Source organism: Dama dama, chromosome 32 (genome assembly GCF_033118175.1).
Source record: "Dama dama isolate Ldn47 chromosome 32, ASM3311817v1, whole genome shotgun sequence".
In the NCBI taxonomy this organism is placed as follows: Eukaryota; Metazoa; Chordata; class Mammalia; order Artiodactyla; family Cervidae; genus Dama; species Dama dama.
The window spans coordinates 43,497,414-43,523,417 of NC_083712.1; the positions used below are offsets into that span (position 1 = coordinate 43,497,414).

General features: G+C 46.4%; 1 protein-coding gene and 1 long non-coding RNA gene across 4 annotated transcripts in view; one reads left to right on the forward strand and one right to left on the reverse strand.

The window, feature by feature from the left end:
• Positions 1-621: 621 nt before the first annotated feature.
• The window catches only part of INTS10 (integrator complex subunit 10), a 29,857-nt gene continuing 4,474 nt past the window's right edge, over positions 622-26,004 (reverse strand). Inside the window, exons 5-18 of one of the 3 annotated variants that reach the window (XM_061134639.1) lie at positions 25,106-25,187; positions 24,507-24,647; positions 23,760-23,931; positions 23,111-23,280; positions 22,216-22,349; positions 16,149-16,302; positions 14,698-14,780; positions 13,525-13,677; positions 12,077-12,185; positions 8,452-8,531; positions 6,658-6,820; positions 5,699-5,792; positions 2,910-2,987; positions 622-1,007 (exon numbers count right to left, since the gene is read on the reverse strand). In XM_061134639.1, the coding sequence (XP_060990622.1) occupies positions 851-1,007; positions 2,910-2,987; positions 5,699-5,792; positions 6,658-6,820; positions 8,452-8,531; positions 12,077-12,185; positions 13,525-13,677; positions 14,698-14,780; positions 16,149-16,302; positions 22,216-22,349; positions 23,111-23,280; positions 23,760-23,931; positions 24,507-24,647; positions 25,106-25,187 (1,770 nt within the window). In that variant the 3' untranslated portion in view covers positions 622-850. The other 2 variants (XM_061134638.1, XM_061134637.1) reach the window with 2 other exon arrangements.
• LOC133050467 (uncharacterized) lies at positions 6,800-10,336 on the forward strand. Its single transcript, XR_009691626.1, has 3 exons — positions 6,800-8,319; positions 9,075-9,233; positions 9,670-10,336. It is a non-coding gene; the product is annotated as an uncharacterized LOC133050467 (long non-coding RNA).

The window sequence follows — 26,004 nt, forward strand, 5'->3', positions numbered from 1 at the left end:
CTCACGTGGCTGCAAACCGCTGCACCTCAGCGTCTGGCTTGCTGCACGTCCGGCCAATGGACCTGCTTCACCAGCAGTGACTGAACTTCTTAGCGCTTTCACTCTTCAGGCTCCCGAGAACCAACTGTTCATGAGATGCTTACCTGAGACCTTTCAGGAACAGTGACAGAAAGCAACCTGACACCCGTGCTGGGCTTAGAGATGGGAGCCCTGGTCCCCAGCACATCCCTCTCCATCTTTACAGCCACCCGGGGACAGGCCCGTGCCTGCTCCCATGACCCGCCTGAGGCAGAGGCAGGAACTCTGCCCGGTTGGAGCTGGGCTGGTGGACAGGCCCTCTGGCTCCGGGCACCAGCGGCCTGGGGGCTGCAGGGCCGGGGAGGCGTCCTCCACACCCTTCCTGGGCCTCTGGGCAGCCTTCAGTGGAAGTTCACTCATTCATTCTGGCAAGAAGGTTTTCGGTAGTAAAACTTGCTGAAGGAAAAGGTCTAGGTGTTGATACCTACTATTCACCAAAGCCTAAACCAATTATGCAAAAGAAAATCTTGAGATCCTGGAAAGAAATGTCTTTCTAAATAAAGGACACTCTCGTTCGGACACTTAGAAGAATTAAAAAGTAAAAACAAAACAAAAAAAACTGCAATTTATTTACAAAACAAGTTCTTTTGATTTACAAAAATTACCCCAAAAAATGACAAAAATAGAAATAGCTTCTCAGACTCTTGGGAACGACTTCTAAGTGACCGAGGAGTCCGAACCCGGAAGCCCCTTCTCCTGAAGCGCATCCAGTGGCGCTCCGTCCCCCGAGCCCTGGCCCTGGCGGCCCCCAGCTGCCCCGGTGGCAGGGCGCTCAGGCCAGGGTCTGGAGCAGCAGGATCTTCTCGTTGACGCAGAACCTGTGCAGCACCAGCATCAGGCTCTCGCCGCAGCGGGACACCTGGCGCTCCATGGCCAGGCGGAAGTCCTCCTTCACGCCCTTGGTGATGCCCCGGGTGACTGTGTGGTGCCTGGCGGGGCAGCGACAGGGAGACAAACGGACGGGTGGTTAGCACAGCCGCGCGGGTCCGCGGTCCCAGGGCAGGAGAACAGCCTGCCTCAAACCCAGCGGAGAGCTTCGGAAAGAAGAACGCCCTGACCAAACAGCCCCACCTGCCCACGTTTCTCGGAAAGACTCAGAACTGGAGCGTCCCTTCCCCACTCGGGGCATGGCTCTGGCCCCTGCAGCTCTGACGCTGGGCTCCCCCGTGAGCCACACACGGTTCGGTGACGTGGGGCTCACTGCTCAGGCCACACGGTGCTCGGGCCCAGCCAGGCTGGCCTTGGGGGGGGCGGATCGCCTGAGCGAGCGGGGCTGCAGTTGGGGTCCCCGCACAGCCTGGGTCACCAACACAACTCTGCTCCCCGCGATGCCAGGCCTGCGTGCGGGAAGCGGGCACAGCGGGGGTCCTCAGGTGAGGGTCTGGCACGGACACGGGGGAGCGGAGTTGCTGAAGGAGAGCCTCCTCGAGGTCTAGGGGGGCCTGGGAGCCCTCGGTCGGGGGAGCACAGCTGGGTCGCTCAGGGAGCCCTGGAGGGTGTGCTTCAGAGAAGGGGGGGTCACAGAGGGAACCCCGGACACCAACATGAAGGAAAGAAAAGAAACACCCAGCAAAGTTCAATGGGCTCGAGTCAGAGGAAAGGCACTGTAACCACCGCTCGGTGACGGGGTGGAGTCAGACCAACACGAGGCATCTCCGTGCCCAGCCCTCTGCCTGACTCCCCTCAGACAGGCACAGGGATTTAAAACTAGACTTTGAGGTTACTGGCCAAAATTAAAAGGTTTGAGACCACTCTTAAAATGTTTCTGTTTTTAAAACCTGAATCATATAAAGTAAGAACAACAGAAGTGAAAAGTTGCAATGTAACAGAAGGGGGGAAAAACCCAGGCTTGGTGAGAAGAGTGGGCAGTTTACACAACTACACAGCGTTCACCAGCACGGCCATGGACCAAACTCGGGTCTCTGTGGACACTTCTGGCCGGGTCCGGCTGCTGACCTCGGCAGGGAGGACACAGGGTCAGTGAGCCCCACTGAGGCACAAGCAGCCCCTCTGTGCTGCCGAGATACGGCTCTTGGGGGACCCAGCCTGCAGCCCCAAATGAGAGCCTGCCCTCTGACCCAGTGAAAGACTGGTGTTTGCAGACTCTGAGTGAAGGGCCTGGGTGCCTCCAACCAAAGGCTCCCCTGCAGGCCAGTAATCACAAAACGCCGTGTCCCGCTGGGCGTGGGCCCAAGGCCAGACTGATTCCATACATGAAGAGCAGTACAACTCAGTTACATTTATCACAGCTTCTATTGCTCTGGTAAGTTGGGGTGAAGAAGAGAAGGAATTAGCTTTTGTGGTTTAAGACCAGGATAAACAAGTTAATAAATGTGGTGTCCTGCCTACCAGTTATTTTCAATTCAGAAAGGTGAGGCCAGTGTCAGGAAAATAATTCTGCTAAAGAAAGCCCATTGACGCTGAAACTTCAACCCTGGGCACTAATTTGGAAATCCCAGAATAAAAATGTACTTCTGAGTTTCACTATCCTTAAACGTTTATCACCAAATGCCTTATGTTTTATGAAAAGAGAACCGTAGTTCAGTGCCTGATCTGATATGCACTTAATCTGACACACTTTCATATAATGTTCACTTATTTCCAGATCCATAATGATTTTTAAATTGAACACAAAAACACTGGCAACTTATGGAAAAAAATAAGAAATGTTAACAATATTACAACCAGATGGCTTGCCAAGGAATGCGGAACAAATTAAAAAATTAAATAAAGCATGAAAAAAGGGCACCGAGGAACGGAGAGCTGAAAACCATGGGCGGTAAGACATGTCCACAAACAGCACACTATGAGCAGGCGTGTCCGCGCGGTACCTGTCGGCAGTCTGTATGCTGGGCTGAAGCACAGGGAAGAATTCCTGCTGCAGTAACCCCATGGGAGGGCTAGAAGGCCTTTAAAAAACAGCAAACAGCGGCATTCAAACACCCACACCGACTCAGCCTGCACTTAAAAAACAATACTCCAGAGAAAACGCATGAGACGGGGGCCGCCTGCACATGGCCGGCAGCCCCGGGCCCCGCGCAGCGGCTTGGGGAGGACGGGGCCCCCCGGCTGCACGGCCCAGGCCCCGGCTCAGCCCGCTGAGATCTGGTATAAAGGGGGTGCTGGGGAAGGGGCTGGTGTGGTGCCCCGGGACGGCCACGGAGGGGCAGGGCTCAGACGCAGCCCCTGTGCGCCCCTCATGACCACGCCAGGCCCACAGAGCAACCTGGAGGCTCTTCTGAACCAGCTCTGATGGGACTGAAGCCCCATATGGAAGAGGCCCTTCCAAGAAGACTGACGGGACGGCCATGTATTTGGTAGAGGCTGAGTTTAAAGTTCACAAAGTAGCGAGGAAAGGAACAGGAGGGGGGACAGTGTGAGTCTGGGCCGCGGCTTCGCAGGGCACTGTGACAATAACACGTTAGCCAGGGGCCACCTCTGATAGCACCGGCCTGAGCCTAGCTCAGGGCACCCGGGGGACGGAGTGTCTGGGTCGCTCAGCCGAGCGCCTCCAAGGCACAGCCAGCATCCGCGGGGAAGCGGTTCTCTCCTTCAGATACGAGAGGGCAACCTGTGGAGCGCAGACCCGAGCTGGTCCCTCCTGCCGTCAGGCCCCGGCGCCCCGGCACTCGCCCCACACCAGGACGGATGGGCGGCCTCACCCAGGCCTGGGGCAGGAGGGGCTGGCCTCTGCTCCCCGCATCTCTGCACTCAGCTGTGGGGCCCCCCGAGAGATCTGTGATGGCTGCGGACAATTTGTTTGCGAACCAAAAGGAAAAGGAATGGGAAAGTTTTACTCAAGATCCTAACTGTACCTCAACTGGCTCAGGCGGCCCGCTTCTCTGCGGGACTTTCTCATCAGAAATTTGACAGGCAGGTTCAAGCGAACTCTGAGACTCACACAGTCAGCTCACTACGCAGGAGCCCCCAGGCCTGCTTCCAGACTGACGGAAGAGCAGGTTTCCTAGGAAGCTGAGCGGTCTCCTGCAGGGCGTAGGGTGTCAGAAGAGGCTAAGGGTTATACTAACCGTGGGCGGGGGGCACGATTAATCCTCAAAAGCCTAGAAATGCCTGCTGTCTCTGCCTCGCCCTGAACACCCCACAGTCAGTCACGCTGGCTGTCCAACGGCCCGGGTCTTCACCCTGTCCGAGAGCTGGTCTGCATGTCCCCCTGTCTTCAGCAGCTCAGTAAAACTGGCCGAAGAAGGAAGGGTCAGCCTTGATTGTCTGACAGCCCCGTCTCTCACCTTCCACAGCTGAGCATCAGCTTAGCGGTGGGAGGATTGTTAAACTGAGGCTTAACCTTAACTAAATGGAGTTGATCGGACTGAGGCTGTCCCTGCATTATGACAGTTTGTATGGTGTGTGTTCATGGGAATTAAAGGAAAAGTTATTCAAAGTTATGTTTGTGAATCTAGCCTCAAAACGGGGCAGTCACAACACAAAATGGGTTACCAGGGGTTCCCGTGTCAAAAAGCCATCTTTGTTCTCAAACACCGTTAAGAATATTTTGAACCAGGCAGTTATCTTCCCCACATTCGAGGGAAGCTAACAGAGCAGGAAGATAAGCATGTCTGGCACACTTGCCTAAGCCAGCTAATGTGTAGAGGTCTTGTGTCTGCCTGTTAAATCTTCAGAATATTTAGCAACATCTGCAAGATGAAGGACAAGCCCCCTCACCGGCTCCCAGCTTCCCACTCCTGACAGAACGCCATGTGGGCTGAGCCCAACCCTGAGGTTTAGGGAATCCAGAAGGAACGCCTCTCACTTCCCTCTCCTGACATTTCTAACACCCTCCATGGATGGAACAAGATGCAAATTCCTGCTTTCAACTGAAAACTCATCCCTCTCACGAGGGAGGAAAAGGAGGTGGTCCGAGCCTCAGCCGCTCGGGTCTGCCGAGTCTCCTGCAGAGACGGTGACCCTGACTTGCACACACGGACTGTGCAGGACGCAGGGGGGGGACCGCACGTCACACCAGGCATGGCTGTCTACAGCAAAGAGGATGCACTGTCTACACCGCGATGAGGACTGGAGGGCAGAAGCGGGGGTCGTGAGCTATTTAAAAATCATAAATGGTCACTGACTTCATCCAGGTGTAGGGGGGCTCGCCCAGACCAAGCCCCAGCCTCTCTGCAGAGGTTGGGAGGGGAGGCACCTGATATGAGCTGGGCGACTCACTGGGGAGGGCCTGAATCACCACTGAAACCCAAGTGCAGTGTGTAAACCAAGTCTGCAGTTTTTTTCCTAGTCCAGCACAACTGTGGTGAAGCATGGCTTTTCTTAATGAAAAGTGTTCTAATCAGAAATTATAGGATCTGTATATTCAGATCCTAATTATAGTCTGTACGTATTAGAAAGGAAAAAGATACCGAGAATGAGACTTTCATCTGGTGAAAAAAGTATCAAAAGTGACAGAACTACCCCAATTTAAACACGCTTCCATCAGAAATGTTGTTAAGGGAATGACAAGTTCAAAAGGATTCCTGGAGTCAAACCTTCTTAAAAACAGACTAGGTCTGGATTCCTTCCTACTGAATGTCTGAAAGCTACAGAAATTTACAAACGTTTCCAACACATTCACAGAGCGGGAGACGGGGGCGGGGGGTGCTGTGCTTACTTGATCAGCATTCCTTGATTGGGCAGCAGTTCCAGATGGATCTTCCCCCCTTCCTGAGTTCTCAGGTAGGCGAACTCCTCCAGCATGTCAATATCTGAGGCCAGAGTCAGGAAACCGCGTGTGAGAGCCAGGAGCCCTGCTCTCTCGGAGGCCGACACGGACTCGCAGCGCCTGGGGAACTGGCCCACAGCCCTCCCACCAGCAACCCGGGCCCGCCTGAGTCCAAACCAACAATCCCTACGCCAACCAAACTCCCTCCCAAAGAGATGTACGGTTTTCATATCGATGGTTAAACAGTCTCTATGGTCGTAAAAGCAACACCTTTTGCTTTCTTGATAAGAAGTGGAAAAAAAAAAAAGGGGGTGGTAGGGGTGTTATTCCCACCCTCTACCTCTACCCAAAGGTTAAGGAACACTGCTCTAGGCACCTGGAGAGGAATGTCAGACTCCTCGCAAATGAAAACTAGTGTGTAAGAGAAGCGAGTGTGAACACCAGACCTTGGATTCTAAGGTGGCTTCTCCGTGATCAGCAGTACCACGTCCCATGCTCCCCGTCATGAAAGCAGGTGCTGGTGGGGCAGCATCCCTGGTGGGTGCTCAGCACACCGGCTGCTGTGACCGCGGACCCCGGGGCCCCTCCCCGGATGGAGGCCAAGGAACGACTAGGTCCCGCGGCCCATCCACCACCGCGGGGCCCTTCAGGCATCCCGGGTACCTTCCCAAGAAGCCGCTGCAGGTGGAAAATGGACTGGGGCTGTCGACATTCCCCACCCCTCTCTGAGGTCTCTCCTTTCACAAGACCGACAGCCATGATCCCATCTCAGATCACGGCTCCTTGCTCCCCCACATCACTGACACCACTATTTCTCCCCCAAAGGGAGAGAAATTTTTGTCCCATGCATTTATCCTTTAGAAAAAAAAAAAAAAGAGCTGCTTCTGCTCAGACAGGGGAAAGGATACTTGTGACGTAATTGAAGAAGTTCTCGTACTGGAAGTTCCCTTGCTGGCAGATCTTACTGACGGCTTTCAGGAAGAGCGTCTCCCCTCGCGGCCACTCGTGCTGCAGCAGGACGATGACGTGGCCCAGCGCCATGTCATCCCGGCTGTCCGTGAAGGCTCTCAGCTGCGGACACGGCGGTGGGGGTCACGGGGTGACCGAGACCCCCCAGACACACTGCCCCCAGACGCTGCCGCAGGAGGTCGCCCGCGTGGGGAGGGACAGCGGAGAACAGGTCCACGTGGCAAATGGTGGGGAGGGGCCCAGCCAGGGGACCTGGCCCCCCAGCACCCGGTGGGGTGAGGCGGGAGGAAGGGGGTCACGCAGGCGGGGACCGAGGCTCTAAACGTGGGGTGAGGCGGGAGGAAGCTGAGCACCAGAGGCAAGGATCGGGGGCTTCTCTTAAGGGGCTGGGTGGGGGGTGGAGGGCGGGCCAGAGGCGCCCTTGGAGAGAAGGTCTGAGGACACCCGAGGACGGGGCAGGCGGGGAGGAGGCAGGAACGTGAAGTGAGAAATGGTCACAGGGCCTCCTGGTCGGGATCAGCAACCCTCCAAGGTGGTTCTGCCGCCCGGGGTCCAGATCAAGAGTGAGGGCTGGGAATTAGCACCCTGAGGCGGAGACGTCCACTCAGAAGCCACCGTGGGGCGGTTCAGCCTGTCCGCCCCCAACTGCCCCAGCCCTGCGTTCCGTCAACCGTCCTGAGACGCCCCAGCTCCCGGGACCTCTGCACACGGTCATCCCGGTGCCCTCACTCTAGGATGATAAACTCACAGCCCTCTCTGAGCCCAAGAGCACCTGTGCTCCCGTCTACTGCAGCGAGTACAACCTGACTTGCAGGCTAATTCACAAAACACTGGACATCACGACAGGCAAGGCTACATGCGTGTCTGCCCCACTGGTACCTGCAGTAATAGGTAATATTGTGTCTCAAGGACGGAGGTTATCTCCTATCTTCTTTGCCTAGTGCAGCTGACATTTAATAAATATTTGTTTATTCCTCCCACTGCTTCCCTCGCTATACCAACATGCTGTCGAAAGACTGACGTGTGCTCAAGGATGTCAACTTGAATCACTCCAGACCATCAGAACAATCCTCTGAATTACATTCCTTTCATGCTAATCATGAAACAGTGGGAGCAGTGACAGACTTTATTTTCTTGGGCTTCAAAATCACTGCGGATGGTAACTGCAGTCATGAAATTAAAAGGTGCTTGCTCCTTAGAAGAAAAGCTATGACAAACCTACATAGTGTATTAAAAAGCAGAGACATCTCTTTGCCATCTAAGGTCTGCAGAGTCAAAGCTGTGGCTTTTCTAGCAGTCATGTATGGATATGAGTTGGACCATAAAAAAAACTGAGCGCTGAAGAATTGATGCTTTCGGACTGTGGTGCTGGAGAAGACTCTTGAGAGTCTCCTGAACTGCAAGGAGATCACAGCAATCAATCCTATAAATCAACTATGAATATTCACTGGAAGGGACTGATGCTGAAGCTCCAATACTTTGGCCACCTGATGCAAAGATTCTACTGATTGGAAAAGACCCTGATGCTGGGAAAGACTGAGGGCAAAAGGAGAAGGGGCAGAGAGGATGAGATGGTTGGATGGCATCACCGACTCAATGGCGTAAGTCTGAGCAAACTCTGGGAGGCAGTGGAGGACAAAGGGCCCTGGCTACTGCAGTCCCTGGCGTCTCAAAGAGTCAGACACGACTGAGTGACTGAACAGTCATAGCAGCATGATGAACATGAAGCTTACCTTAAAACAAGCCAACATCAAGTGCAGGCAGTAGGGCATGATGGCCTTGCTGGTACAAGGCAGAAGCTTCAGATCCGAACCTAAGAAAGTCCACAACAGGAAAAGAAGAGACCTTAGAGGGGCAAATGTTTAAAGTGCTTTCCTTAAAACAAAAAGGGTAAGCAGCAGTCACATGGTCTCAAACACAGTTAAGCCACAATTACATTTAGTGAACATGAAATTGGTTTTTGAATAGTCTCTGGATTTCATGTCTCAATCTAAATTTCTCAAATTGCTTAAATACCTTTTATTATGAAATCTTTGAAATATATAGAAAATGACAAGACATTATCACAAACACCAGTGTGCTTTATAACTCAAGTTTTATAAAATGTTGACACTGGGTTTAATTTTTAGATTTTCATACACAGCATCACAAATTTCAGTTCACCTTCTGTGAGCCTCTTCTGATCCCTGCCTCCTTCCCTGGAGAGAAAGTGAAGGTGAAAGGCACTCAGTCGTGTCCAACTCTTTGCGACCCCACGGACTATGCAGTTCATGGAATTCTCCAGGCAAGCATACCAGAGTGGGTAGCCTTTCCCTTCTACAGGGGATCTTCCCAACCCAGGTCTCCCGCATTGCAGGTGGATTCTTTATCAGCTGAGCCACAAGGGAAGCCCAAGAATACCGGAGTGGGCAGCCTATCCCATCTCAAGTGGATCTTCCCGACCCAGGAATTGAACCGGGGTCTCCTGCATTGCAGGCGGCTCCTTTACCTACTGAGCTATGAGGGAAGCCCAGAGGTAAGTGCTATTCTGAATGAGGGGCTCAGCACTCCTACACACACCGCGTGCCTGTCACGCAGGAATCTGTATCCACACACCTCAGAGGAGCGTTCCTCATGCTTCCCTTTCCCGTCTGCCATATAAATGGCGTCTCAGCCTGCGCATCCCTCCGCTGACTGTTTGGAGTACTGACACCCGTGACTCCGTGACTCTGGCTTGCTGGTTTTCCATGTTACATAATGTTCTGTTGTGACATGGACCACCAGTGATGTATCCATTCTTTCCCAGCGAACACTGGGATTTCCCATTTTTCACTATTACGAACAGTGCTGAAATATTCTTATATATGTTTGCTTGTATACTTGTAGAAAAAGCAGTGGCTGTTTTTCAAACCAAGACCTTAGTTCCTTTATGGTGTGTGCTCCTTATATCCTAAATCCTTCTCTACCCCAAGGGCAAGAAGCAGAGAGAAACAGAGACACGGCTTTTGTGTGGATCCTGTGCGCACGGACTTAACGCATGTTCACGCCCCTGGCCCTGGACTGGCACAGGTCTGAACTGCATGGGACCACTTGTATGTGGATTTTCCAGTAAACACAGTACCGGCATTTTCACTTTACAGATCTCTAAATGAACTACTTTACAGATCTCTAAATGAACTAACTGCGGGATTACAGATCACAGCATGTGCAATCAAAAGAACTAGGGTTTGAGCCCTGATTCTGTCCAAACTGTTGCAGCTTCCTGCCCTGGGGGTAAGTCACTGGTCAATTCCAGGTTCTGAGGCAGAGAGAGAAAAGTACCTGGATTTTTGACTACTGGGTGGGGGGCGGAGAAGGGGGTCAAAGCCCTTGGGTTAACTCCTGCATTGTTCAAGGGTCAACTGTATACCTAAAACAAAAGGTTTGTGAAATAAATTTTATCCATTTTACTGGCAATACATTCATTTTAATAATATATTTACAGCCTATCTCACTAAAAAAGAAAATTTCTAGTTGAAAATCCACGAACCAGGAGGTGAGGGCCCATGTTTGGAAATCACTGATAGGTCTGCATCCAGAAGGGGCACATAGCCAGGCAGTGAGGTGTGTGACCTGGTCTGCTAAGCTGGTCTCCAAACCGACCGCATTAATCTATGCACCTTCCAGAAGCACATGGGTGATGTGGCTCTTCACGTCGTGATGGTCAACACAGTCACCCTTTTTACTCTCCGCATCCTCATGTAAAATGACAGCTTATTGTTTTAACCTGAATTTCCTATACTAATAGTAGGTGGAGAATCTTTCCAAGTAGTTTTGGGCAATATTTCATTGAATTTATCTCTAAGTAGTTTATGGGTTTTGATGTTATTCAACCTAGAGAATCCTTAGGCTTTTCTACATGGCCAAACATGTGGATAAAGACGGTTCCTTTCCCACCTTCCCTTTTCTTGCCTATTGTGTTGGCGAGAATCCCCAGGATGCTGCACTGAGGTGTTGGGGGCAGACACCTCTGCGTTGCTGCTGGTCTTGGGAAAAGCACTCAGGATTTCATAGCTAAGAATGATGCTGGGGAAGTTTCCTTCTATTTCTAGTTTACTATGTTGCTTGTTTGTTTTTAATCATGAATGATAAATGCAGACATAATTGAATTCTGTCTGGGTCTATTAGGACAGTCTTATGATTTTTCTCCTTTAATCTGAAAATGTGGTGAACTGTGCTGATTGGCTTTCCTGGGTTAAACCACCTTTGCATTCACTCAGCTGTTATGTCTTATCTGTCTTATATGTGGCTGTATTTGCTCATATTTTGTTAAGAATTTTGCATCTGTGATCGTGACAGACCCTGGCCTTTAGTGTTCTTCTCTTGTGATGCTCTTGTTTGGTTTTGCTGTCAGGGCTACGCTGGTCTTAAAAACTGAAGGGGTAAGTGTTTTCTCTTTCTCTATTTTCTCAAAAACTACGTACAGGATTGAAGTCATTTCTTCCTAAATGCTTGTCAGGATTCACGGTGAAGCCAGCTGGACCTGGAATTTTCTTTGTGGGAAAGTTTTTGATGACAAATTTGATAGATATAAAATATCCTGATTTTCTACTTCATTTTGTGTCCATTTTGGTAAGCCGTGTTTTTGAAGGGATTTTTCCATTTCATCTAAGTTGCTGAATTTATTGGCATAAAATTATTCACAACCTATGCTCTTTCTGTCCTCCTGATTTCAGCAGGATCCGGGGTGATGTTCCCTCTTCCATCCCTGATATTGGTCATTTGTAATCACTGTCTTTCTGATCAGTCTTGTTAGGGGCTCATCAATTTCATTAACTTTTGGCTTTATTAGTTTCCTTCTGTTTTCTTCATTTTTTTTTCCATTTCATTAATTTCTGGTCTGGTCCTTATCACTCCCTGTTTTCTACTGGGCTTGAGTTTGACGGCGCATCTTTTTCCACCTCTAAGATGGAACTGAGATCCGGACAGGAGGGCCCTCTTCCTTTCCTGTGAAGCGTCACAGCTCAACTCATGTAATTTTTCAACAAATGAGCAACTTGGAGTGAAGCTCAAAGCAGCCTGAGATACGCTGAGCAGTCCTTCTCCGCTAATCATCACAAAGTTTCCTGGAATTGGTAAAGATCGGAAAAGGAGTTCTCTGATATTCTTTGAAGATAGCACATTCAGGAAGTGAAGAGAGCGTCAGACGGAGGACAGACACACGGCTGCTCGTGAACCCAGAGCCCAGAGAAGCCTGGCGTGCACTCTGCTTCTTACACAACTTGCCAAGCTCTGCAGATCTCACGCTGTCACCTTGTCAAGAACTGTAAAAAAAAAAAACTCCCAGCGGTGGATCCTAAAGCTATTTCTAGAAAATAAAAATAGGATTTGCCACTGTACCTTTTCTAAACTTGGGCTTTATTTTGGAGGGTTCCTCCTGGGACTTGCCTCCGTCCTGGATGGGGAGGACCATGTAGCACATCAAATCAAGGACCTTCTCACACGTCATCTGGAGAAGACGAGACCAGAAGGAACTAACTGTAAGTTTCTGACGGAAACCACATCTCCGTAACTAAAGTCTCTGCAGCACACAGCAGGCCACCTGGGCACACAGGCTGGGAGCACTGGTGGCCCCAGGACCCCATATGGTCACTGCTGTTTGCTTGATAGTGAACGCGGAAAAATAACTAAGATTAAACCCACGCACTAGACCTTTCAGGGAACATGGACCCACTCTCTGTTGTTAAACAAGAAAGAACAAAACTTAAAAACTAATCAAGTATTAACTGAACTACTAAAGTGTTTGGCAGCAGCGTGGAATCCAGGAGAAGCACACCCCCTGTCCTAAAGACATTTACTAGCTCACTGCGTAGAGAAATTGACAAAATGGGACAGACGGTAAAGGAGCATAATTTAAAATGAAGTAGAAACACACTCAGGGTAATAAACTAGCAGGAGAAGTTTTAGGCTGGACGGTTATCCTGATGTGAGCCTTAAAGCCGGGAGGGTTTTTACACGTAGAAAAGAGAAGAAAGGGTTTTCAGAGGAGAGGAGAGAAAGGTGCGGGGAGGACTATGCACTGGCTTTGGAGAGTCACCTAAGGGTGTGGTTCAGAAAGCAGGGGTGAAACTGGACAGATGATGCACTAGCGGATGAGAGGCGGCCCCCGCGCCCCACTGAGCAGGTGGTCTCGACCCACAGAGAGCAGGGCATTACCCTCGGCCCACCCATCAAACTCCAGGAGTGACAGGGTCGCTGAGGGAGCACTTCCTGTGTGTCAGGCACAACCTTCCTATTACCTTCATTTTACAGACGAGGAAGTGCAATCTTAAATCCCTGTTTCCCAGCCTTTTCCTATCTTGGCATGTCCAGAAAATACTTGTGAGGCTGCTCAGAGCGGGAAGCAGATGACCCCGGGGCTCAGCTGCCCAAGCCCTAGCTAACCACCTGGGCTGAGGGGCTGGCATTCCGGCACATCCAGAACCACCCATGGCCACAGGGTCATGAGGCTCCAGCTTCAAGAGGTGGGCAGCTGGGAAGTTAAAAACTTAAAACTCTGAAGATAGGCCAGTTAAGTGGTGGGCAAGGAGTGAACTCAGAATCAAATGCCACCATTCCTCAATACCCATCTCCTGACTTCAGGTACACGATGGAAAGTAGAAAATTAAATAAAACAGAATCACTAAGCTTTTTCACCAGCAGACCAGGTAATAAAATCTAGGCAGAAACAGCAAGTTTCAAGTAAATATGCATGGAATTAAAAAGCTACTCTGGGAAAGAAAGGAAGCCCCAGGGTCGCTGAGGGCACCCAGGGGGGTCCCCACACCCACCGGGCACCCAGGACTCACTCTGTACTCCCCCAGAGCGAAGTGGCAGGTGGCCAGCTGGATGAGTGCCCTCTGATGCTCCAAGGTGCCCTGCCCCGAGATCTGTGGCTGAGGAAGTGATCCCTGGAGAGCTGCCAAGTGGTGCAAGCTGGCGATGGCCTTCTTATATTGACCCTGAGAAAGTCACAACCGCAAGGAGGGAGAAACACGGCCATCAGGAAAAAAACTTGCTTTTTGCTCTTATATTCTATATGCCTTCATAAACTGTCCTGAGAAAGTACTCTTTTATGATATGCATCTTCGCAAACGATCTTCATACATCCTTTTAAGATCAGTACAAAGTAAAATAAATAAATGAATAAGAAAAAATAAATTAATAATAATAAAAAAACCTTCCAGAGCCACTAGCAAGCAACTCCAAATCAGGGACCTCTGCTGAACCAAGTAAGAAGGGAAAGGAGACTTAGCAACAGTATCAAACCCACTTAGTTAAAGCCAGTGAAGGATCTGTATGGAGGTACCTTAGAAACACCAAGATTTTTCTTTCTGGTCTTAATTCTTGAGAGGAAATAAAATAACACAAGCTCTCTGATAAAAGTACATTTTGGATATGCCGTTTCTTTATATATTGGAGAAGGAAATGGCAACCCACTCCAGTACCCTTGCCTAGAAAATCCCATGGATAGAGGAGCCTGGTAGGCTATAGTCCATGGGGTCGCAAAGAGTCGGACACGACTAAGCAACTTCACTTTCTTTCTTTCTTTATAAATATTTGACTATTTCTCCTCCATGAAGGCTGGAAGCAGGAACCTGCCCATTTTCGCAAGGGAGGCCCGAAGCCTCTCTATCTCTGGCCTGAGTCCTCTTGTCTCCTCTGGGCAGGTCCCGCTCAAGGACAGCAGGGCCGGGCGGCAGGGCTCCGCCAGAGCAGAGGGGGCTGAGCAGGGCTCGTCTTTCGTTGAAAAGTAAACTCTGACGTCTACAGAGGGGTGTGACCGGACACACCCCACGTGACAGAGAAGATGTAGGCCTGTCACTGGGAGCTGCTCTGAGATGACAGAGGAGCACAGTCCCCCGCCGGTGAAGACAGAACGCTTGTCTTCAGAGCGGGCGGGGACACACACCTTCACGCTGAAGATGTTCTCAGGAAGTCACGGTCTCGTCTGGACTCGGGTACTTACAAACCCACATTACCTGATAGATGATCATATCGTTGAGGAAGATTCTCAGCCAGAGCCAAGTATCCGTCTTCCACGCCAAACAAATTCTTGTAAATTCTGAGCAAAAATTCAAAAACAAATTTATCAAAGATATGTAACACGGAAGCAGGAAATAAAACTGATATACCCATCAAGAGAACAACAGTCAAGAGAGACAAATTATCAAAACATGCATGTAACTTTAGACTTTGATTCCTAAAACAATGGTCTGTACTTTTAATCAGATGGTAAAGTTAGGGCAGAATCAAAGTGATAATGCCAGTCACTCAGTCGTGTCCGACTCTTTGTGACCCATGGACTGTAGCCTGCCAGGCTCCTCTGTCCATGGGATTCTCCAGGCAAGAATAAGGGAGTGCGTAGCCATTCCCTTCTCCAGGGGATCTTCCCGACCCAGGGATCCAAACTGGGTCTCCTGCATCTCCTGCATTGGTAGATGGATTCTTTACCAACTGAGAAAGAATACTTACCAGTAATACATAAGAAATATTCTCATCAGGCGCTGACACTCACTAAGCACATATCACGCGCTAAGAGCTGTTCAAAGTGCTTTTCACACATTACTTCATTTACCTTTTAAGCTACTTTGTTTTCATCTAGTTAAAACAATCAACATATGAGACTAAGAGTTTCACTCATTTATTTAAAAGCCAACCTATAACTCAAGAAAAAAAATCCCCTCCAAAAGTCACAAACCTGTTCACAACTCTAGATGTGATAAGGACAAATCGGGTGAGGCGGTGTTTGCTAGAAAACATGACGACACATCAGACAAAGCATCTGTAGAGGCACATGACAGACGCAGGCCGGGGACCAATGTCCACTGGCCAAAAGGGAAGTCACTGCCTCGATCCCAAAGTATAGAAAAATACGCTGGTTAGCCGAGTGCTAGTCATTTCTAAGTAATGTTGAACCACTCACTGGTGTACATGTTACACAGAGAAACTCCCTCTTATTTACATCTATACTCAAAACAGGCTTCCTGCAGTCTTTGGAATTTGAGCTTTTCACTTTCAGGCAATGGAATTAATGCAGACAGAACAGCACTATCTCCTGTAACCTTAGTACATGTGGCTGGAGGCAGATACAACGCAGGGGGACAGAACAACTGAAACACACAGAACAAACCCAGCAAGCAAAGAAAAAGGCCAGCAATATAAACTGTAAAAGACCGAAAACTCTCCCTCCAACTCCACCTCGACTCTGATTATATTACCCAGTGTAGCAGTTAAGAGGAAAATGGTCATTTGAATATTTATAACTGATTGTGGACTTCTTGCTCAAAAATGATCCTAAAATGTGTGAACTACCATAATCAATTTACTTAGCCATTAGTGACTTGACATTTCGAGTAGAATAACGAATCTTTTTTGGTGTGATGATTCCATACAAAAACTGAAACATCCCAACAGGACAAGACCGCCTTACCCTTGTCCAGGAATTCCAGGGAATAGAGCAGCTCCCAGCTCTCTCTGGCCAGCTTGAAGCTCTCCAACACCTCAATCGAGTTAGCAAGTTCCGCCTTGTTGATGACAATGTGACGGTTCCTTCCCTTTGCTGAACAGTCTTCATCGTCCGAACTCTGCTTAGAGAATGTGAAAAACGTGACTGAAGTTACAGAAATACTCACTGCTGCTGCTGCTGCCGCGTCGCTTCAGTCGTGTCCGACTCTGTGCGACCCCACAGACGGCAGCCCACCAGGCTCCCCCGTCCCTGGGATTCTGCAGGCAAGAACACTGGAGTGGGTTGGAAACAGTCACTGCTTGAACATTATTGTATGTTTGTTGCTGATGTCAACTCTGATTAGTGTATGAATTTTATATCAAAGGATACAATCATGAGTATACTAAAATATTTTGAATTTAACAATTTAAAAAGACAATATAAAATAACAATATTAAAAGATAATATAAAATTTTCATCCTTTCATGCACTCAATTTTCATTTTTAAAATTACAGTTTTCTGATGATAAAATTCTAAGGATAAATACTAAGGATAAAATACTAAGGTTATGGCAGCTTCAGAGTAAAGCTACAGAGTGAAAACTTCTAATAACTTAAAAACATATTAATGCTATAAAAGCCAAAACTTACATTTTTATGTTTAGGGATAGAGCTTAATTAAGTAGTACCTATTTTATAGTTTACTTTTTTCCAATATGTGACATTATTTAATTTGCTTTCAAAAAACTGTTGTGTAGTGGAATAAAAATTAAAGCCTGAGTCCTCTGAGAAATAATTGAGAGAAACTGAATTATTAAAAGTGAACTTATGTTCACTGCGTATACCTTCTCCAACAGTTACCCAATGCAAGGTGTCTGGCTAGGAGTCCATTTGTCTGCACTTACCCATTTTATTTAATAATAAACATTTGTGATTTGCTTTTCATCTCAAATATAAAGCTGAAGAAAAAAACAGGGCCTCAGGGAAAGGCAACTATTGTAAATGTCACTGAGTATGGTCATAGTTTTTGCTGAAAACAAGTTAAGGTAAAACAGCTCCACTTAATTTTCCTGAAAATTTCTTGAATCTTTCATTCCACCAAAGTCATTTTTATTAATTCAGTGACCCAAATTAAATTCTCCCTGTAGATTTTTACTCCACTGAGATCATTAAAAAATATGTAGAAATAAACCTATCTATGAAAGATAAATAGACTGTGGCTGTTGGGGGGAGAGGCTGGGGAAGAGAAGGACTGGGATTTGGGGTCAGCAGAGGCACATTACATACAGGAGACAGATAAACAACAAGGCCCTACTGTGTAACACAGGGAACTCTATTCAATATCCTGTGATAAACCATAATGGAAAAGAATCTGAAAAAAAATACATGTATAACTGAATCAATTTGCCATACAGCAGACATTAATCCAACATTGTAAATCAACTATACTTCAATAAAAAAAGGTACATATATTTCACCTAAATATATCCAATCCTCATTTAAAAAAAAAGAACAAAGCTCAGTCAGGCTCACTAAAAAGAAAAAAAGAGGACCCAAATAAACAAGAAACAAAGGAGGAGAAATATCAACCAGTATAGCAGAAAGACAAAAAAACCCTAGGACATACTATGCAGACGTTTTGTTGGCATGAATACACACCAACAAACTGCACAACCTAGCAGAAATGGGCGCGTTTCCAGAAACACAGAGCCTGTCAAAACGGAATCAAGAAGAAACACAATTTGAACAGACTGATCACTAGAAGTGAAACAGAATCTGTAATTAAAAAAAAACTCCCTGCAGACAAAAGTCCAGGACCATATGACTTCACTCTGGAGTTCTACCAAACATACAAAAAAAAGAACTTATACTGATCCTTCTCAAACTCCTCCAAAACACTGAAGAGGGAACACTCCCAAAGCCATTCTAGGAAGCCACCAACTCCCTGATACCAAACCAGACAAAGACAATTGACAAAAAAAGACAATTACAAGTCAGTATCTTTGATGAATACAGATGCAAAAATCCTCAACAAAATACTAGCAAACCAAATGCAACACCACCAATAAAGGATCATACACCATGACCAAGGTGGATGCATCCCAGGGTTACGGGATGATTCAACATATGCAAATCAATCAATGTAATATACACCACATTAACAAAAGAAAAGACAAACGCCACGTGATCATCTCAACAGATGCAGAAAAAGCATGTGATAAAACTCAATGTCTATTCTTGATGAAAACTCTCAGCAAAGTGGGTATAGCGGGAACGTATCTCAAATGTAATGAAAGTCTTTTACAACAAACCCACAGCCAACATAATATTCCATGGTGAAAAACTGAGAGCTTTCCCACTAAAATCTGGAACAAGACAATTTGGAACATTCTCACCACACCTATTCAACATTGGAAATCCTAACTATAAAAATCAGACAAGAAAGAGAAATAAAAGGTATCCAAACTGGAATAGAAGAGGTAGAACTGGCAGTGTATGCAGATGACATGATACTCTATATAGAAAACCCTAAGGACTCCACACAAAAACCATTAATTAATGAATTCAGCGAGGTAGCAGGATACAAGATAAACAGACAGAAATCTGTTGCATTTCTTTACACTAACAATGAAGTATCAGAAAAGGAAGTTAAAAAATTAGAATCTCATTTAAAATCATATCAAAACAAATGGACAAAACCCCCAACAACCTAGGAATAAACCTAACAAAGGAGGGGAAAGACCTGTATGTTGGGAACTCTGAAAAAGGAAAACTGAAGGTGATTCAAAGAAATGGAAAGATATCCCATGTTCTTGGGACGGAAGAATTAATGTTGTTAAAACTGCCATACTACCCAAAGCCATCTACAGATTTCATGTGGTCTCTATCAAATTACTTGTGATATTTTTCACAGAGCTAAAACAAATAATCCTAAAATTTATATGGAACCACGAAAGACACAGAATTGCTAAAGCAATTTTGAGGAAAAAGAATCAAGTTGGAGGCATAATCCTCCCAGGCCTCAGACAAAATTAAAAAGCTGAAGTACAAAACAGCCTGGTATTGGCACGAAAACACACACATAGGTCAATGAAAGCGAACAGAGAGCCCAGAAACAAACCCACATGCCTCCGGTCAATTAATCTTCAACAAAGGCACTAAGAATATACAGTGGAGAAAAGACAATCTCCTCAGCAAAATGGTGTTGGGAAAACTCGATAGGTACATGTAAATCAATGAAGTTAGAACTCTCCCTTGAACCATACACAAAAATAAACTCTAAACAGCCTAAAAACTTATATATATGACACATGATGCCATAAAGCTCCTATGAGAGAATATAAGCAAAACATTCTTGGACATTAATCACAGCAATATTTTCTTAGACCAGTCACCCAAGGCAAAAGAAATAAAAGCAAAAATAAGCAACTGGCACCGAATCAAACTTATGAACTTTTGCGCAGCAAAGGAAACCATAAACAGAACAGACAACCAACGGACTGGGAGAAAGTATCTGTGCACAATGGGACCAACAAGAGATTAATCTCCAAAATATACAGATAGCGCATATAATTCATATCAAAGAAACAGACAACCCAATCAAAAAATGGGCAGTAGACCTAAACAGATATTTTTCCAAAGAAGACATACAGATGGCCCACAGGCACATGAAAAGATGCTCAACAATGCTAATTATTAGAGAAATGCAAACCAAAATGACAATGAGGTATCACCTCACATCAGTCAGAAGGGCCATCCCAAAAAGGTCATCTGGTTTTTCTGTAACATCTCATGGAAAAATCTTTACAAACTTTAAGGACAACCCAATAAATCAACTATGTGTATGCTTAAAAAAAAAAAAAAGAACGGCCATCATCAAAAAGTCTACAAAAATAAATAAATGCTGGAGAGGGTGTGGAGAGAAGGGAGCCCTTCTACACTGTTAGCGGGAATGCAAATTGATGCCCTCACTATGGAGATCAGTATGGAGGTTCCTTTAAAAGACTAAAAACAGAACTGGCATATGATCCAGCAATCCCCCTCCTGGGTATGGATCTGGAGAAAACTCTATTTGAAAAGATATACGCGCCCCAACATTCAGTGCAATACTATTCACAACAGCCAAGACATGGAGGCAACCTAAGTGTCCATCAGCAGATGAACAGATAAAGATGTGGTATACAAATACAATAGAATATTACCACATATATACATAACAGAATATTACCCAGCCACAAACAAGAATGAAATAATGCCATTTGCACCAATATGGATGGATCTACAGATTATTATACTAAGTGACGTAAAGTCAGAGAAAGACAAATACTATAAGATATTACTTGTATGTGGAGTCTGAAAAATGACACAAAGTTATTTACGAGACACACTCACAGACACAGAAAACTTATGGTTACCAAGGGGAAAGTGGGGGAGAAGGGGTGGGGGAGATAAATTAGGAGTATGGGGTTGACACATGCATACTACTATATATAGAATAGATAACCAACAAGGACCCACTATATAGCACAGGGAACTATATTCAATACCTTATAAAAACCTGGGATGGAAAAGAATCTAAAGCTGTACCACTGAAACTAATATAACATGGTAAATCAACTATAGTTAAAAAGAAAGTTCTACTCCTTAAGCTAACCTCAGGAAAAAAAGACACTTCCCTCCTACTCCCCACCTTTCTCCGCATTCCTTGACATCCAGGGACCCTCCCCACCCCACCCTATTTAGCTTCACCTCCTTATCCCCCTCAGGAATGACTAAGGAGTAATCCTCCTCAATCTCTTTCAAAACCAAAACCTATCTCTCCGGCATCCTGGCTCTCCAGGGTCGTCTCCCACTCACAGGTGGGCAGTCTAGTGAGAGAGAGAAATACAAGCGTTGTGTTCATTGCTGTGGCAGCTTAAGGAATACGGTCCTGCCTCAAAATGAGATCAGGAGCTTACGGAAGGGACCTCACATGCAGGGGGTCAGTATGGAGTTCCAGACGGTCTGTAGAATTTACAGAAACACATAAGCACGTTCTGAGGAGACTCTGACGCCAGAGTCCTGACCACAGGAAGGTACGGGAGCCTGTGCGGGTGGGAACACACTGCCCTCAGGGAGGACCCTCCCCGCCCCGCCACCTCCAGTCGCCTGGCCGGTCACGTGAGCAGGCACTCAGGCTTCGGGCAGAACGTCCACCTCCTCCAGGGGCGGCCTCCAGCAGGGACCAGCGTTGTAAGACATCAATTAGTAAAGGGACGTCTGTCTGGATTGTGATGAGAAAACGCCCAAGTTTTAGACGCTGGGTTACTAAAAACCAAACACTTGTGAGTAAAGCAAGGCATGTGAGCTGAGCTCCCGGGCCTCCAGGGCCCTTAACATATAAACACATAATCTGTATGCCCCTGCTACAACGGGACAGATGCACACAACAGGTGAGGGCCAGGACGCTCAAGAGCTGTCCCATGCCTGGAACCACCCGGGGAGGGCACAGCGGAACCCCCAGCACCAAAGGCCCACAGGCGCAGGCGCCGTCGGACGGATGCCCAGGACACAGGGTGCATGAGACAGATGCTCCCGAGGGCCCCGAAGACCTTGTGCTCGGGTGAAGGGACAGAGACGGCAAGGCAACCAGCCAGGAAAGATTTAAGAACAGACCTCGCTAAGGGCTACACAGAATTAAAATACAGGAACAGAGAGAGAAAACGGAGGGCTATTCAGAGGCAGCCTCGCGGAGAAGAACACCCGGGCCAAGCGCTGAGTGGTGGGACCCACGGGGGTGGCCGTGAGCTGGGCGGAGGATGGGAAGGGGCCGGGAGGGTCCTTGGCAGGGAGGCCTGCTCGTGCCTGCTGTGGGGCCCAAGGAGAGGGTTCGGATTTTATTCTGAGAGTGGCGGGAAGCCGTCAGTGACCAAAGCGACATCTGGTTCACGTTACAAAAAGAGAAGAGGCTGTGGGAGCCAGGTGGAAGCAGGGAGCAGGCGGTGACCCAGGTGACCCGTTTCTAGCAGACATATACGTCTACTCTGCTAATAATTAGATCTGAACGAATTACCATGGGTTTTTCTCTTCCCTCGGCTAGCTTCCTCTTCTTATGTATGTGCTTACTGCGATCGACCTCGACATCACCATACACGTTCGATACGTCCTCCAGGAGAACCAGCGGGACTTGGCTCGGGGCGTTGGGACCTGTGGATGGAGCGAGAAGGACGACACTTACAATGCAGGGAGGAACAGAGTACTTACTACCCGCTGGAAACCTACTCAAGCACTGTGTGAAACTATGATCACTATCGTCCCAACTGGCTAATCAAAGAAGCATACATATACAGAAATAAAAACTGTGCAGAAATACACCCAACTGTTAATAAACGTCTCTCTTGGTGGACAAAGGCAAGTTCCTTCTTTGTGTTTGTTCTTACGTTAGCCACCAAATTTTTTACAATGATCACAAAGCATGGAATTACCAACAAAAGAGAAAAACTACAAAGATACACATACATTATTTAAATATATGATAATCTAATATATGAGAATCTAAATGTATGAAATACTATAGGCAATACGCAAAAAGGAGAGCTATGTTATACTGTAAGTATTGTGGGTATTTCACCCTGTGATATTCTGTTTTTCCCATTCTCTAGAATTTATATGCATACATATTATTTAAAAAAAAATCTGTTGAGAATTTACTGTGAAATCTAAGTCAATACTCTGCTACATCTGCTGTTTTTTAAAAAGAGGCATTCAATATCTGTATTTAGTTTCAGAATACCACTGCATCCTTTGATACAGAAGTTTTTAGTGAAAACACACATAAAAACCAACAGCTCATAAAAGCACTGGCAGTTATTTGGATCCAAGAACAATGTTGAGGTGAACATTTTCATTGTCCTCATCACCCTCAATGAGGCCAGTGGTCTGGGACACTGTAAAATTCTTAAACCAACCTTGGAAGAGAGACGGCTGTATGCTGTTGACATACTGGAATGCATTCTTAAAGAAGACCAGCATAGTGGAATAAACCACTTGGTTTTTGTATTTTGCGTGAGCTTCATTATCAAAGTTGTTCATGTATCTGCAGAGATCCTTCATTCTATGCAAAATATCACCATAGCTTCTGAAAGGTGAAGGGCAACAGAAATTATTTAATTACTCTGAGTTTGTCAGCAAAACGTCTAAGAGAGAAAAGCGCCCATAGAACCATTACAACTACCGAACCACTACAACTACCAGATGTGGCTCTGGGCAGGTAAAATTACTCTCCACTGTCTGCAGATGGAAGCAAATTCCCCTTCTGAATCAGAGCAGCATCAGGACAAGAGCTCCTGACACGAATGTGCCAAGTAGGTTCTCTTTCCTCTAAGCACCAAGGAGAGCTTCAAACTCAACAGCATCTTAAGAGTTCATGCTTCCGCTGGGAATCTTTACATGAAGTGAAAAACTACACTCCTGCATATATAGTGAGAGTTACAGAATCTGCCCCAGACAGAGGTGTACCCATACACTATATGCTTCTAGAAAAAAAGTATTTTGTTTTTTAGAGATAATGCTATCAAACAATTTGTTATGCAGTCTTGGAAATGAATATGTTTTTACCGTCTTCCTTTATCCATCTGCCAGTCACACCTCATTCCAACAACATTCAAAATTTTAAACAATCTCTCCCAAGGGTCCACAATCTGGGACGATTTTTCTGTCAGCCCTTCTATTATGTACTTCTGAGAGCTACGTTTGCTCGGTGACATTAAATCAGATGTTTCCTGAGCACCTGAGATGTGAAAAAAAAGTGTAGTTTACAATTAATTAACATGACTACTTACTTAAAAAAAATGCTTTTATTTTTATTTTTGGCCATGCCCTGCAGCATGTGGGATCTCAGTTCCCTGACCAGAGATCGAAACTGCAGCCCCTTCACTGGCAGTGCTGAGTCGTAACCACTGGACCGCCATGGATGCCCCACGACTTACTATTTATTTGGTTGGTACTTAATAGAGAAAAAAAAGGTCTGACTTCCCATGCAAGAGGCAAGAACACAGAACCTCAACATGCTTATGTCCACCCCTAGCAGAGCAGGAAGGGACCTGTGAGCTGTGGTCCACGTACAAAGCTAACCTTACAGTTCAGCAGCTTCACTGTTTCAATCAAGGGGGAAAACTGGTTCCAGAAAAGTCTTATCTCTTAAGTGTAGTGTTTTTCGTCTAGGAACCCTCTTTTAGTAAGAATATCAAACTGGTACATATCCAGAGGAGAATAATCAAAACACTGAGGGATTTCTGAGCTGGAAATTGTACAAAATGAAAAAGTACAAAAAAATAAAATAAATTGCAAGCTATTCCCACTTACCTTGATGCTGATTCTCTATCTGAGTCGATCTAGTGACATAATTGATGTAAAATTCAGCTGCTTTGTTCAAGTACTTATAGAGCAAATTGGCAGGCAACCGAACGTCGTGGTTGTTAATTATTAGAGGAAGGACGTCACACACTGTGAGAAGGGAAAACGAGGAAAAACTGATTAAGCTGTTTGGCTACTCTTGGGTTCTGGCAAAAACAAAGTATTTTTTAGTTCACTTGGCCAAGAGTAGATAGGAAGAAAAGAACACCCTTATGGCACAGTTATTTAAAAACTGCAATGTAGAAGGACGCTAGTGGATGGAGTCAGCAAGGAGACAAGGACTCTACATCACGAGTGACAGGTGTTTATTATTGTGCTTCACACCCAAATACATGGTTACATGTATTCTTTCAGAGGTATCAACTATTACACAACAAAAATTTAGAAGTTGTTTAAAATGCTTTCTGAACCGAAAAAATAAACAAGAATTTAAATCCCATAATATGAAGAATTCCTGTGCTTTCTACAAATGAACTTATTTCTGAAATGACACCCCCAGCGCATTCTACTGATCCTAAGGAATTAATACAAGATGCAATTTTTCTTACCGAATAATTTTCTAAAGCAGTTGACAGGAGATTCTTGTTCCTCAATAGTCTCGGCCTCTAAGAGTGCCTCCCCAAGGCCAACCTGTTTCAAAACACACCTCATCATTTAAATCTGTTCAGTTTCAGATGTCCGGATTACATGAAGAAACAGTGCATGTGATATACTGATTTACCACATAGTTCGTATATTCAAACTTCCTCAAGAAACAAGAATTCTCACTTTAAAGGCTAGAAAACAGAAAAATAGATCAGCAACCCTGCCCGGAAGGGAATCCCACGTTCACCTGACCACAGACCAGTGACGTCTTATTCTCCTCTGAACCAGCAAAATTAAAACACCAGTCAATTGTCTAAAAAACTTAATGGAAGCACTGGAGCTAGACAGAATGATAACAGAGATGTAGCGGTTTTTCTAAGAAATTCGGAAACTGACTTTATTCTCTACATCAAGATGTATTACGTAGACAAAACTTCACACTTTCAAGAGTTGCCAGGAGTAGCCAGCCGCACAGCCTGGACTAGGTAGGACAGAAAGGTTTGGGTCTTCAGGCCACCTTCCCATTCTGACGCCCTAGCCCAGTGGAGAGCTGGCTTGTACAAACCCACCAGGACCTCTGCACTGTCTTCCTTGCAAACACCTGCTGAGGCAGGGGCTGAGAGGAGGGGTTACCATGTGAATGATTACATGAGGCTGAAAGTTAAAGTCAAAAAGGACACTAGGCTGAACACTGTCCCCCCCAAAATTTATGTCCACTCAGAACGTCAGGATGTGACCTCGCATGTTTATCTTATAAAAAAGGTCTTCATAGAGGTAATCAGTTAAGATGAAGTCATACGGGATCAGGGTGGGTCGTAATCCAATGACTGATGTGTTTACAAGGTCATGTACAGACACGGGG